Source organism: Staurois parvus, unplaced genomic scaffold, assembly GCF_062004578.1.
Source record: "Staurois parvus isolate SC_StPar_1 unplaced genomic scaffold, SC_StPar_1.0 ptg001051l, whole genome shotgun sequence".
In the NCBI taxonomy this organism is placed as follows: Eukaryota; Metazoa; Chordata; class Amphibia; order Anura; family Ranidae; genus Staurois; species Staurois parvus.
In genome coordinates this window covers 3,643,555-3,657,119 of record NW_028318847.1, presented here as the reverse complement: position 1 = coordinate 3,657,119, position 13,565 = coordinate 3,643,555, and the positions used below count along the sequence as shown (strand labels likewise).

The 13,565-nt window shown below is 41.9% G+C and overlaps 1 protein-coding gene across 1 annotated transcript; it reads left to right on the top strand.

The window, feature by feature from the left end:
* Positions 1-1,610: 1,610 nt before the first annotated feature.
* On the top strand, positions 1,611-13,311 carry B4GAT1 (beta-1,4-glucuronyltransferase 1). Its single transcript, XM_089658071.1, has 2 exons — positions 1,611-3,028; positions 5,818-13,311. Exons 1-2 carry the CDS (start codon positions 1,955-1,957, stop codon positions 6,007-6,009), a joined length of 1,266 nt encoding a protein of 421 aa, XP_089514197.1. The 5' UTR covers positions 1,611-1,954; the 3' UTR covers positions 6,010-13,311.
* The last annotated feature ends 254 nt before the right edge of the window (positions 13,312-13,565 follow it).

Genomic DNA, 13,565 nt, shown 5'->3' with positions numbered 1-13,565 from the left:
AAAAAACCTTGACCCTTTACAACCACTTTAAATGGGCTGAGTGGCTAATGCTGATTGCATAACTAGGTCATTCCTGCTGTATGAATCTGTAGATTCTTGTTGCAAGAATCTGGAGGTAGCAACAAACCAGCTGCATGAAAGGGGCCTTAGAGCACATGCTCTAAGAGCTTGTTTACAAGTGCTTCAAAATGTGGCTTCAGGCAAATTTTTCTAATGCACTCCGAATGCCAATCAAAGCCCGTCACTAAATAAAATGGTTAGCTTACAGTCTTGCTTACATGTTGCTTCAAAAATTATGGGTACACCTTGCTAGTGCCAAGAAAATCTCCCCCACACCATTACACACCACCACCACCAGCCTGAAGCATTGATACAAGGCAGGATCAATCCATGCTTTGATGGGGGTTACTACTGAGCGGAGGATCAGCAGAGATGGGGGTTACTACTGAGCGGAGGATCAGCAGAGATGGGGGTTACTACTGAGCTGTAAATCTGCTGAACAGGGGCACCAATGAGCTGCGGATCTGCTGAACAGGGGCACCAATGAGCTAGGGATCTGCTGAACAGGGGCACCAATGAGCTAGGGATCTGCTGAACAGGGGCACCAATGAGCTAGGGATCTGCTGAACAGGGGCACCAATGAGCTAGGGATCTGCTGAACAGGGGCACCAATGAACTAGGGATCTGCTGAACAGGGGCACCAATGAACTAGGGATCTGCTGAACAGGGGCACCAATGAACTAGGGATCTGCTGAACAGGGGCACCAATGAGCTAGGGATCTGCTGAACAGGGGCACCAATGAGCTATGGATCTGCTGAACAGAAGCACCAATGAGCTATGGATCTGCTGAACAAAAGCACCAATGAGCTAGGGATCTGCTGAACAGGGGCACCAATGAGCTAGGGATCTGCTGAACAGGGGCACCAATGAGCTATGGATCTGCTGAACAGAAGCACCAATGAGCTATGGATCTGCTGAACAAAAGCACCAATGAGCTAGGCATCTGCTGAACAGGGGCACCAATGAGCTAGGGATCTGCCTAACTACTGTTCTGGGGTGCTACCTGGCCCCTTAAAAACAAATAGAAAATCAACACACACATGGCATTTGCCAAGCTTAAAAAAAGAATAACTGAAGCATCATGGAAAACACATCAGAAAAGCATGTTGAAGCGGTAGGCACTGTAATGTGTGCTGAAATGGAAGCAAGTGTAAACGAGCCCTAAGACACCTTTGCAAATATGTCTTCGCCACTTGAATTCCAGGGATTCTGTCTGTCCTGGCAGCTGTGTAACCCCTCCTCAGAACACTGTGCTCCATACAGACTTTACTGGTCTGCTCTCAATACACTATAATCGGGTGTAGAAGCTCTGCACCCCCTTGTGCTCCTCGTTACACTGCACACCTACTCAGGCAGCTCTGCAGCACACTCAGAACACAGAGCTTCTCTCTCAGTGACACTGTTTTGAACTACGAGCACCTCCTCACACACAAACCCATTATTCCTCCCGCTCTGACAGTTTCGCCCTCTGGAAGAAGTCACTTCCGCCCTTCTCTTGTGCGGAAGCAGAGTTCCCGCTGTGTGTTTCTGTCGGGTGTGGGCGTGGCGGAGTGAGGTCACCGGATGTGCACGCTGTGGAGATGCAGGCTGTAGCTAGTGGTGTACCATAGAGCTGAACGTTGCAGTTACCATGCCCCATACACCGTGTTGTAGGGCTCAGGCGTTGTGTATAGGCTACTATATGACGGTATACTTTAGGTGTGGGTAAACAGGGCCGGGTGGTTGGATGTATGGTGCTACACGTGTTTGTATCCTATATAGCTGCAGCCAATAGAATGTTGGGGTGAGTTAGGTCCTGCAGTGCAGTTGCTGTTTATTTGGTAAGTTCCATAGGACACAAGGGCAGGCGCTGAGATCCCAGAAGGTGCTAGAGGCCGCGTGGAAGGTCAGGCGATGCCAGGCGCGGTGCGTTGCTCCTGTTTCCGAGTGGTCCTCATAGCCCTTCTCCTTGTTGCTCTCCTCCAGCTTCTCTACCTCTCCCTCCTCTCCAACCTACATGGCCAGCAGCAGCAGAGATCAGCTCACCCAGTCCATGCTGGGTCTGCGAATACCGAGCCACAATGGCAGAAGGAACAGAGAGATCACATGAAGGCGGTATTGGCTACAGGGGGCGTTCTGGATGGCAGTGGACAGTACCGGATTTACCGCCACCTTCTGGTACGAGAAGAGAGACCATCCAAAACTCTGGACGTGGTACTTGCCTCCCATACTAGCCTTAACAATATGTGGCACTTGCAGGACTTGGTTGAGCGTTGGGAGGGGAAGATTTCCTTGGCGCTGTTTGCTTCTAGTTCTGCTCAAGCAAAAGTTGCTGCAGCGTTAATGTTTACCATCGCTCAGTTGTGCCCATCAGTGAGACAGAGGGTGTTCTTTCATCTGGTGTGCCAGTCTGGAGATCAGGCCGTTTTTCCAGAACTGGAAGATCAGGCTCAGTTTGCACAGCTACGTACGTGCCAAGCTGTTTTTGCAAAGGCAGCAAGCATGGGTTCACATATAGTTAATTATGCAGGTAATGCTTCCTACCCTAACAACTTACTAAGGAATGTTGCCAAGGTCGGTATTGGAAGCACCACCTTTATTCTGGTTGTGGACATTGATATGGTGCCTAGTGAAAGACTAAGATCCAAATTTTTGGAATTGGCTGCTCAAGGGGTAGATACACATACAGTATTTGTGGTGCCTGCCTTTGAAATTAGACACACACGGCGACTGCCTGGAACCAAAGAGGAACTGCTCCGCCTGTACCAGGTGGGGGAAGTCCGGGCATTCTATGAAGAATTGTGTTCCCGATGCCAAGCACCTACCAATTACTCAGCATGGCTGAACTTACCTGAGAGGTCCGACAGAATGGCGGTGGCTTATGTTGTTGAGTGGAGGGATCCATGGGAACCGTTTTATGTTGGGAATAAAGATGTACCATCCTATGATGAGAGATTCAAGCAATATGGATTTAACAGAATCAGCCAGGTAAAGATAAATTTAATATAAAAGAGAAGAGACTAGCCAGCTTATACAGTAGACTTTTCATATAATAATATACAGTATTTTTGCTGGTCATAGTGCAGTAGTGCAGCCCGAATTTGTAACAAAAAATTTGTAAAGTTATAAAACATCACTGGTTCTGTATTTGTTTTTTTGCCTATCAGTAATTCCACGTAGTGCACCGAAATGAAAATTCTGGTAATTCAAAATGCACTTGGCTGAAAACCAAAACCGAAATGCACAGTTTTTAAAAATTAATATATATTTTTTGGAAAAAAATGCACTTTAATTAAAAAACACAATATATACCCCAGTTGTTTTGTAAAATATGTAAGAGGATGTTATGGTGAGTAAATAGATACCCAACATGTCACTCTTTAAAATTGCGCACGCTTGTCGAATGGTGTGAAACTCCGGTACTTAAAAATCTCCATGAGTGATGCTTTAAAAATTTCTACAGGTTAGTAGTGTAAAGTTACAGAGGTCTAGTGTGAGAATTATTGCTCTTGCTCCGACGTTTGTGGCGATACCTCACGTGTGTGGTTTGAACACCATTTACATATGTGGGCATGGCCTAAGTATGCGTTCACCACTACGTGCGCATGGGGGGCAGAGGCAATTTAAACTTTTTAAAAAAAAATTTATGTTTTTGGTTTTTTTTTTTTGCACTATTCCTTTTAAAAAAAATTGTAATCACTTTTATTCCTATCCCAAGAAATGCATGCATCCCTTGTGATAGGAATAATTAGTGACAGGTCCTCTTTATGGAGAGATATGGGGTCAATAAGACCCCACATCTCTCCTTTGCAATGTAAAGCATTGGATCAAAAAAGCATTGATCTAGTGCTTTAAAAAAAATGGCTGGAACTGGAAGTGCCATCACTCCGGTCTTCCAAGGGCATAGAAATGTGTGGCGGCCATCTTTCCTTCACCCATCTCTATTCCCAGTGCCGGGATCGATGATTTCTCAGGTAAGACTGAACCGGGTGGTGGCGAGGGGCGGGGTTTTTTTGCCACCTGTATCGGTGCTTTTTATCATTTTATCCGACAGCCAAAAGTGTGTTTTCACCAAAACGTTTTGGCCCCCGGAATTTCGCTGCATCCCTAATTCCACGCGGTTGGCTTTTCTGCACATCACATCCAAACAGTGACTCTTGCATAAGTCAGCTCTGCTCATCATTATGGAAAAGCAACTTCTCATGAGAATCTGCTTGGCAGTGACATAAAGTGTTGTCTGACTATTGCCATTTTGATCAGGGTAACATTCATTTGTGCTTATGCTGACCAACATATTTCTAGTTTTAAAAATTCATCTAGTTAAAAAGAAGCTTATTTTATGTTTATTGCTTTTACTTCAAGTGTCTGTTAAAGTGAAAGTTTTGAACACACAAAAAAATAATGAAAGGTTAGAACCTCTTTCAGGTTTTTATTGTTGTTTGCGTCCCTACTGTAGTAATCCACACCCTGTATTGTCCCACTGACCAGATTCTTTGGTGCAGAAAGTGATGGGAATTCCAAAATGTTTGTTCTGTCACAAGAACAGTTGAGAACAGAAGATGAGGGCAAATCCTCCATTGAGTAAACTTGTTCTGGTGACAGTTCTGGAATGCCCTCCTCTTATGTCCTCTGAAACTAAAAACAAAGGATGTAGCTTTACATACCCTTTAATAAAAACAATAGAACAATGAGAAATAAAGATCTTAATAAAAATATATTTCTGTAATGCACTATGCATTCAAGGGGATTACGTAGTATTAAAACAGCTTTTAAAAATCGGTGCCTAATTTAAAGGATAAGTTCACCTTCTGAACATGTTACACTTGTATTTAGGGTGTAACATGTTCAGCTCCCCCCCTTGCCTGTGACAGTGGTTGGGGGTTCTTCACCCTGTCACATTTTAAAAACAGCACGGCTGTGCAGGGCTCTGCCCACACTTCCGCGTCATTCTGGAAAACATTGTATGTAAGACGCAACCCCATGATCACAGGAATAAACACTCTACCTCTTTTAAGACCCTTGCATGCAAAGTTTGCGTTCTTTCCCTCTGCTACAGCCAGGCTCAGATGCTGTGGTGACAGGGAGAAAGAGAGCGCACTGTGCACATGCATGCTTTGAATGAGGACGTGCGCTCAGTCCTGTGGTACTGGTGTGTCACCCAACATATGGTGTGTTCCAGATCCTAGGCATGATGAGGCTGATCTCTTACAATGGCAGTTTGCAGGCAGACTATGGGAAGCCACTATCAGCCTACAGGTAAGGCATAGTGATTCTAAAGGCTGAAGGTTGCATTCTATGCATTAGGGTAAAACAAACCTTCAGTGTGCAGCTACCCTCTCAGCCCCCCCCCCCCCCTTATACTTACCCAAACCTGATCTCGATCCAGCTTTGTGCACAAGAGCAGCAGCTCTCCTGCACGCACTCCTAGGGGGGGGGGGGGGGGAGTAGCCAGAAGCACTGGTGAGGGACTCGAGAAGAGGAGGATGGGGGATGCTTTGTTGAAAACCATTACACGGAGCAGGTAGGTATGACATGTTTGTTTTAAAATATATATATATATATATATATATATATATATATATATATATCTGAATGGTTAGTATCACTTTAAATTAGGCACCAATTTTGAAAGGTAAAACTACATGGGCTCCTTGAAAACTTGGCACATTTTCTTACCAAGGGGAACTTACCCTTTAACATGTTTGATGTGGTCGTAAAATTTAAACATTTTGTAACTCTGTACATTTAACTCATTATTTCTTTTCATTTTCCTTAAGGCATGTGAACTGAATATAGCTGGCTATACATTTGCAGTACTTGACTCTGCATTCCTGGTTCACAAGGGCCACAAGTTACCGGGGGACTTCCACAGTCAAAAAGATGCAGAAAACAAAAGAAACCGTCAGCTCTACAGAGGCTTTAAGGAAGAACTAAAGCTGAAATATCCAGATTCCAGCAGGCGCTGTTAACACAGCTTTGCTGCGAAATGAAATGGTACTCATGTTTGGAGAATTACATCAGTCATTAGGTGTGTGATTTGTGTTCTTAGGACAGGATTTCTTAGGCGATTCTGCTGCGTTTGGTGCATTACCTCTACATTTAGCAATTTTACAGAGTCCAATATGATGTAATGTGTAATTCTATTTATTATGAGCCACTACTGGTAGACTGACACTGTATCCACCACATGTGATATGTACTTTGTGTTTTTCTATCTTCTGATAAAATTTATGTTAGTAACATTGTTTTCCATTCACTCATCATAACATTCCTAAATCCAACATTTAAGTCATTTATCCTAAAAGCTTCAATGTCTATACGAGAAACCGTGTTTGCTTATAACAGGAAAGTGTTCATCAAATGCCTGTTGGAATCAATCCTATTTATAGTCAGCATCATTTAAAATGAACCAAGGCAAATGGCTAAATATACCATTTAAATACATATATTGGAGCCTGCCAAAGGATTTCTTTCTGTTTTTTCAGTCCAGATGTATAAACAACACTACCAGTCAGCAGAGCCAGGCTGGTGTACTGATTTTTCCATACTGCAGCTAAGCAATGGTCCCCTTCCTGCCCTCAAACTGCGATTGGACAGTAAAGTAGCAGCAGGCAGATGAGTAATCACTTTGCTTTATTCTCTTGCCAGCATATTCCTTATATGTAAAACAGTTGTTTGGCCTTTAGGTCAGTCTGAGTGCAACTCTGAAGGGGATTATGAGAGGCTTCTACATAGAAAATACCTGCTAACATCAGGTACTAACACTGGTTGCATTTAAAAAGGCATATATTTATTTTAATAAAAACTAGACTGCATTAATTAGTAGTGATAATATTTCTGCCTTGAGTTAACCTTTAAAGTGTTACTAAAGTCTTGTTACTTCTAACAGTGTCCAGCAGAGCACTGGTTAAAGCTTGTAGGAGGAGTTTTCATTTTGCTCTAGGAGGATGCAGGACCCCTGACCTCTGTCTGGCAGTGCTGAGTGACAATATGTTGATCACATGAACTCTCCCAAGAAATAAAAAAAAAACTCTCTAGCAATGTACACAAAACTGAGCATGTGCAGAGTGAATCCGCACAATATGTCTTTATCAGGAGATAAGAGGGGGACACTGGAAGAAGGGGAGGATCAGAGAAGTCAGGATCAAACAGCATTTTACACAGAGGATTAACCCCTTAGGTTCCACAGTGAGTATAACAAGAATGCTTTACTGCATATACAGACTGATTTTACTGTTGTGTGTTTAGTAACACTATAAAGTTACAGAAACAAAATGCAGATCTTATAGCAATAATGTTGGCTATACTAGGGCAAATCTTATTGTGTATTTTGTTTGCAGTTTGCCAAACCAAAAATGCAAATGGTTGTCAAAATTAAATTGTCCTGACTCTTTAAATAAATTACAGCACCTTTTAAATAAACGTATTATATAGAGCACTCAATCCTCCTAATCACCATGGACATATGCATATCTCAGATGCAGATTCTAAATGCAGGGTGACTTGCAGCCTGGCTGCTGCATTGCACAACCTTTTAACTCCATTCTGCTCTACTACTCAGGCTTTTTATTCATTGAACTGGAGTGTGTCATGGCCTTGCACCGAGTGTAAAAGCCAAGCTTGGTGATTGTGCACAGTACAGCCATTATAGTATATGGAGGAGCATGGAACATGTGTGTCCTATTAGTGAGCCTATTAAATTGGGCAGTGGATTGGGCAGGCTACAGGTCACCTTAATAATGTATGCATACGAGGTGTGTAAATGTCCAGTGAAATTAGTAAGGCTGGTGAATGGTTAAATATATTTAAAGCTCAGCTCCGCATAGAAAACAATTTTGATGATGGGGGTGCAGACGCTGTGGGGTGGAGCAGATGAATAGGCAGTATATTTCCTTTTATTGTTCCCCTAGACATAAATGAGCAATTAACCCTTGCAGTTTGGGCACTGCAAGCGATATTTGTTTTATTTGCCCAGGGTTGGGCTCTAATTCAATTCTACCAGGTTCTTCTGACCCTACATATATTAAAATAATGCGCCAACATGTATTTATTCATCACAGGTATTTATATAGCACCATCAATTTAAACAATGTTTTACATACTGTACTTTCACATCAGTCCCTGCCCTCAAAGAGTTTACAATCTAAGGTCCTGGTCTCTCGTACATACACATGCTGGGGTTAATTTAGATAGCAGTCAATTAACCTACCAACTTGTCTTTGAAGTGTGGGAGGAAACCAGAGTACCCAGAAGAAAACCATGCAAGCACAGGGAGAACATACAAACTCTATGCAGATCGTGTCCTAAGACCCTTTTGCTGCAAGGCAGAAGTGCTAGTCACTAAGCCATTGTGCTGCTAATACGGTTTGATTGGAGCTCTCCCTGCATACATAATAGCAGTTTTCAGTAAAACCAGGAAACCGGTAGAGGTGGACCCTGCAGAGATACAAATAGTGAGAAGAAGATGTGGGATTGCAATTTAAAAGCTCTATTGCGAGATATATGTGGACTTTCAATGCTGTGCTGGTAGGTTAATTTTCTCCAGTCTTAAAATGGCCCTAGTATGATATTCTACTGAGCACGCCCAAGATTACTGCCTCACTATCTGCCCCAAGAGCAGATCAAGTGCTTAGAGTCCTCAGGGAGAGAAGTGCTGTGGAAATATTAACTACAAATAAATGACACAGACATTAAACCATAACAGACAGAGAAAGATCTGAACACGAGCTGGTGCACTTTTGTGTCTGTATTTTTTTTGATGCGCTGTTCTTCCATGTTTCATGGTTTTCTTCTATAACAATACATCTGAAGTTTCCTAAGATTTTTGTAGTCTGAGCTCTGCTGCTATTGTTATGTATTGTAAGCATACAGGTGTAAGAATATGTGGGAAGAGATATCACTTATCCCTGTGCTTCTGTATTAACAGAAAAGCCTATTTGGTTTGCTATACTCAATAATTGTCATTGGTAAAGCTTTTATTTTGAGGAACCTAAAAAATATGAGTGATATAGTTCTGAAATCACCAGGGTTTTCTAAGATGTTCAAAATAATTGAGGAACCCAGGAATAACTGACTTGTTCCATACCTGGGAGAGTAGGTTACAATTTAGGGAGAAACTATTTCAGTACCACACTTAACTCTATACATGCACATTATGTGCACCTGTAGGCATTGCATTGGAAGTTCTTAAGTGTATATTTCAGGTGTCTCAGAATAGAGATGAGGGTTGTTTGCCTGTTATTCTCCTAAATTGTTGAAAATCCATCATGAGAAAATGATGCGGGTTGCCAGTGCTGACCTCTCCTTATGAAAGTATTAGTTGTCTGGCTGTCTTACTTATATAATGCTTGCAATACTTTGAGTCATTAATCCAGAACAAGAGATAAGGGATGCTGACTTTTTCTACATCTTTCATTTGCTGTATGTTTGTTCGCAGTCTGTGACTTAAAAAGGCGGAAACCAGACACAGCCCGTCATTTGGTATTTAAAAAAGTGTATGCAAATGATAGTAGCCTCCATATTTCCCAGATCACAGGTGTGCTTTATGTGTACTGAAAGAGTTTCTGTTTTTATTTAGACGTGCACACTCATACAGACCAATTTACTGGAGTTGAGAATTTCACCTAAAAAACTGCGTAAATATTCACTTCAGTTATCCAATCATGTTAGAAATAATCTCTTGATTACGTATGTATGTGCAGATGCAAATGACTGGATCATTTAACCCTTTGGCGCCAACCGATTCCCTACCCTTTAAGAATTCTAAAAGCCTAGAGGCGCAGGCGAGCCTTTGGGTCATGTGACCGCTGAATTGGCTGTCACATGATTAGAAAGCTCCTTATCGCAAGTATGGACCGCCTACCAACTAAAGCTTGCTACCGTGTTGGGAGCATGCAGGGAGTGTGCTCTCAGCACAGTAAGTAGTTTTAACAGGGCCGCATAGATGCAGTCACTTAGCTTTCAGGCCCAACATGTGGCCGGCTTCAAAAAAGTTAATATAGAATTTTGGGCTATCTCTAACTAATCCTAACTGTTCCCACCCCCTTCTAACAACTATACTAACTACCCTGTCAAATAAAGATGCATATACTTACCTATTTTCAGGATGGTCCAGTCCTGTGTCACCAAGCAGCAGCTTCAGGGAAGAGGAGTGAACGCTAACAATGGATGGCCAATGGTAAGTCTATGGGTGATGGCACTGCTGAGGCATTCAAGCCATTGTCGGTGTACTCTCTACTCTCCCCTGTAGCTGGCGCTGGCTGACACCGTGGAGATCATATGACTGGAACAGAGTGCTCTGAAAATAGATAAGTATATGCATCTTTCTTCTATAGGATACAGTGGCAAGAAAATGTATGAGAACCCCTTGGTATTAACTGTTTTTCTGCAATAATTTGCCATAAAATGTGATCTGAAGTCACAATATACAAACACAATGTGCTTTAAGTGACACTAAAGCTTTATTTAAAAACAAAAAACATGTCTATACTTGCCTGCTCTGTGCAGTGGTTTTGCACAGAGGAGCCCCGTTTCTGTTCGGGTCCCCGCCAGTGCTCTTGGCTTTTCCCACTCAAGCAGTGCCACTCACCCTGAGGACGCCACTGTCCTATGTGTCCATAAGACACATAGAGCAGCGACTTGGCCCCAGCCCCTGCTCTCTCCTCATTGGCCCACTGGCTGTGATTGACAGCAACAGCAGCCAATGGGTTCCCACTGCTGTCTCAGCCAATGAAAAGAGAGTCTCCAGACAGCAGAGGCTGTTGAGAACATCGCTGGAGGCTCAGGTAAGGATTGGGGGGGGGCGCTGCACACAGAAGGTTTTTTACTTTCATGCATAGAATGCAAGAAGGTAAAAAACCTTGAGCCTTTAGAACCACTTTAAGTTGATAACACACAAACAATTCTAATTAATCATGTCTTTATTGAACACACAAGGAAAAAGTAGGTGAACCCATAGACCAATTACTTCAACGAAAGCTAATTGGAGTCAGTGTTTGTATACCTTGATTCCGATTAATAAAATGTGTTTGGAGGCGTGGTTTAGAGCTATTTTGATTGATAATAACATTTTAGGATCGCTGTTTATAAGAATCATCAGCTGATGTAAACCATTCCTTGCAAAAAGCAGCTCTCTGAAGACAGACCATCAAGATAAGTTGATCTGCATAAGACTGAAAAGGAATACAAAACAATCTCAAAGTGTTTAAGCATCCACTAGTTGACACCTAGACAAATTGTCTAAAAGGGAGACGGTTTAGAACTGTGGCTACTCTTCCCAGACGTGGGTGCTCAGCCAGGGTGAATCCAAAGGCACAATGCAGGATCCTCAATGAGGTAAAGAAGAACCTACGAGTAATAGCTAAAGGCTTGATCACATCACTGGAACTGCAAGCATCCCTGTTCATGAATCTACCATACGTAGGTTTTTGAATAGGCAGGGTGTCCAAGACAGACCAACACAGAGAAAGCTGCTGCTCCCCCCCCCAAAAAAAAATGCTGCATGCCTATAGTTTGCCAGGGTACCTTGGCAAATTGCATTGCTACTGCGAAAATGTTTTGTGGACTGATGAACAAAACATCATCCCAACGGTGAAGTATGGTGGGGGGAACATCATAATTTTTGGCTTGCTTCGCTGGCTTAGGGTTCTGGCCACTTGCCATCATCAAGGGTAAAATGAATTCCTATGTTTATTAAAATATCCTACAGGGCCTTCTAGGGAGGTAGTCCAACAGCTAAAGTTGGGTGGTGGGTGTAGAAGGACAATGACTCCAAGCATCAAAGTAAATCCCTCACAGACTGGCTTCAGAAAAAGAAAATGCTTTTTGGAGTGGCCCAGTCAGAGCCCAAACCTTAACCCCATAGAGATGCTGTAGAATGACCATAATAGGGCTGTTCATACCAGACATCCTACAAACGTGTCTGAGCTGAAGTAGTTTTGTAAAAGGAATAGTCAAAATTTCTCTTGAACATTGTGCAGGTCTAATCCAGAGTTACCGGAAGTGCTTGCCTGAAGTCATTGCTACAAAAGGAGGTTCGACCAGCTATCAACTTGCAAGGGTTCAATACTTTTTCATCCAGCACTGTGGGTGTTTAAGGGGGGTGTTTAATAAAGACACAAGAAATTACAATTGTGTGTTATCAGCTTAATGTGATACTAAAGGTTTCGCTTAAAAATAAAAAATAACGTCATACTTTATGGGGGGGGGGGGCGCTGCACACTGAAGGTAAAAAAACCTTCAGCCTTTACAGCCACTTTAAGCACATTGTGTTTTTCTATTATTGTGACTTAGGATCAGGTCACATTTTGCAAATTACTGCAGAAAACTAGTTAATTCCAAGGGGTTTACATATTTTTTCTTGTCACTGTACTGGTGGTGAGAGCAGTTTTAAGATTAGTCAGTGATGACTCAGAATTCTACTTCAAGTGAACATTTCCACATTTGTTTCCTAAAGATTCTCAACCACTTTAGTAAATCAGCGCAATGGTAATTATCAGATGGAAATGCTGACTTTAAAAGGCTAGTGCTTACATCATCTGCTGATCCTTTTAACTTCATCCAATTCCACTTCTTTTTTTTGGTGTGTCACCATTTCTTCGTGATTTTCAGTTTATGATTCAAACATTTTCCTTCTATTGGCTTTATAGTTTTGGATTGTTTTTTCTAAAGTTGCCCAGAATAAAACAGTAAGGCAAACTGTGTGTTTTAGTAAGAAAATTGAGTAAATGTTACCGTTTAATTTCCTTTGCTAGGCTTAGTTAATTGCATTGAAGCAGAAAAGATTTTTTTTCTTATATTTCTTTGGAGCAACAGACTTGGGAGGCACTAGCAGAGAATAGGTCTCAATAGAAAAGTTGGATGTTTTGGAGGTAATGGTTGGGTTGTGACCACACTAGCAGTACTCCTAAAGACTCATGAGGATAACTGAAAGCAGCGTGCAAAAAACATTTGCAAACCAAGATGCCTTTTATTGTATTGCACAAAGGACTCAGTATATTGATGTGTAACCTAAAAACAATAAAGATTCATTAGCAGGGAACCATAATATCACATGCAACTAACTGATTCACTAACTAAAAGCCACTGATACATCAGAGGAGCTAATCATGTATTGTGGAGGTTACTCTTCTGTGGTTTGGCACAAGTAATGAAGAAGCATCTTCAATGGTTATACAAAAATTAAAAGCAGTCCATTGCAAGTAGTTTCAATAAAAAACATATATTATTTATTGTAACAGACTATCAATAAAAATAATTTGAAAAAACAACAATCTCTAACATTCAATGTGTACAATCTATTTAGGCTGCATACAAACTGAGCTGAGCGTTTTTCAGGTGTTTTTTCAGGCGTTTTTCATTTAGGCGTATTTGCTGTGGCCAATAGAAATAGCTGCTGTTTGAGATGAAACCGCCTGAAAAAACACTTGAAAATAAGCTTGAAAAAACACTCATTCCCAACTTTCAGGCGTTTTCTATTCGTCTATGGGAATAAAACACTTAGATCTGCCAGAAAAGTAGTGCTAGT

Coding starts and splice junctions, on each gene's coding strand:
- B4GAT1 (XM_089658071.1), top strand. CDS start 1,955: ATGCCAGGCGCGGTGCGTTGCTCCTGTTTCCGAGTGGTCCTCATAGCC. Junction 3,029..5,817: donor GATTTAACAGAATCAGCCAG/GTAAAGATAAAT, acceptor ATTTTCCTTAAG/GCATGTGAACTGAATATAGC.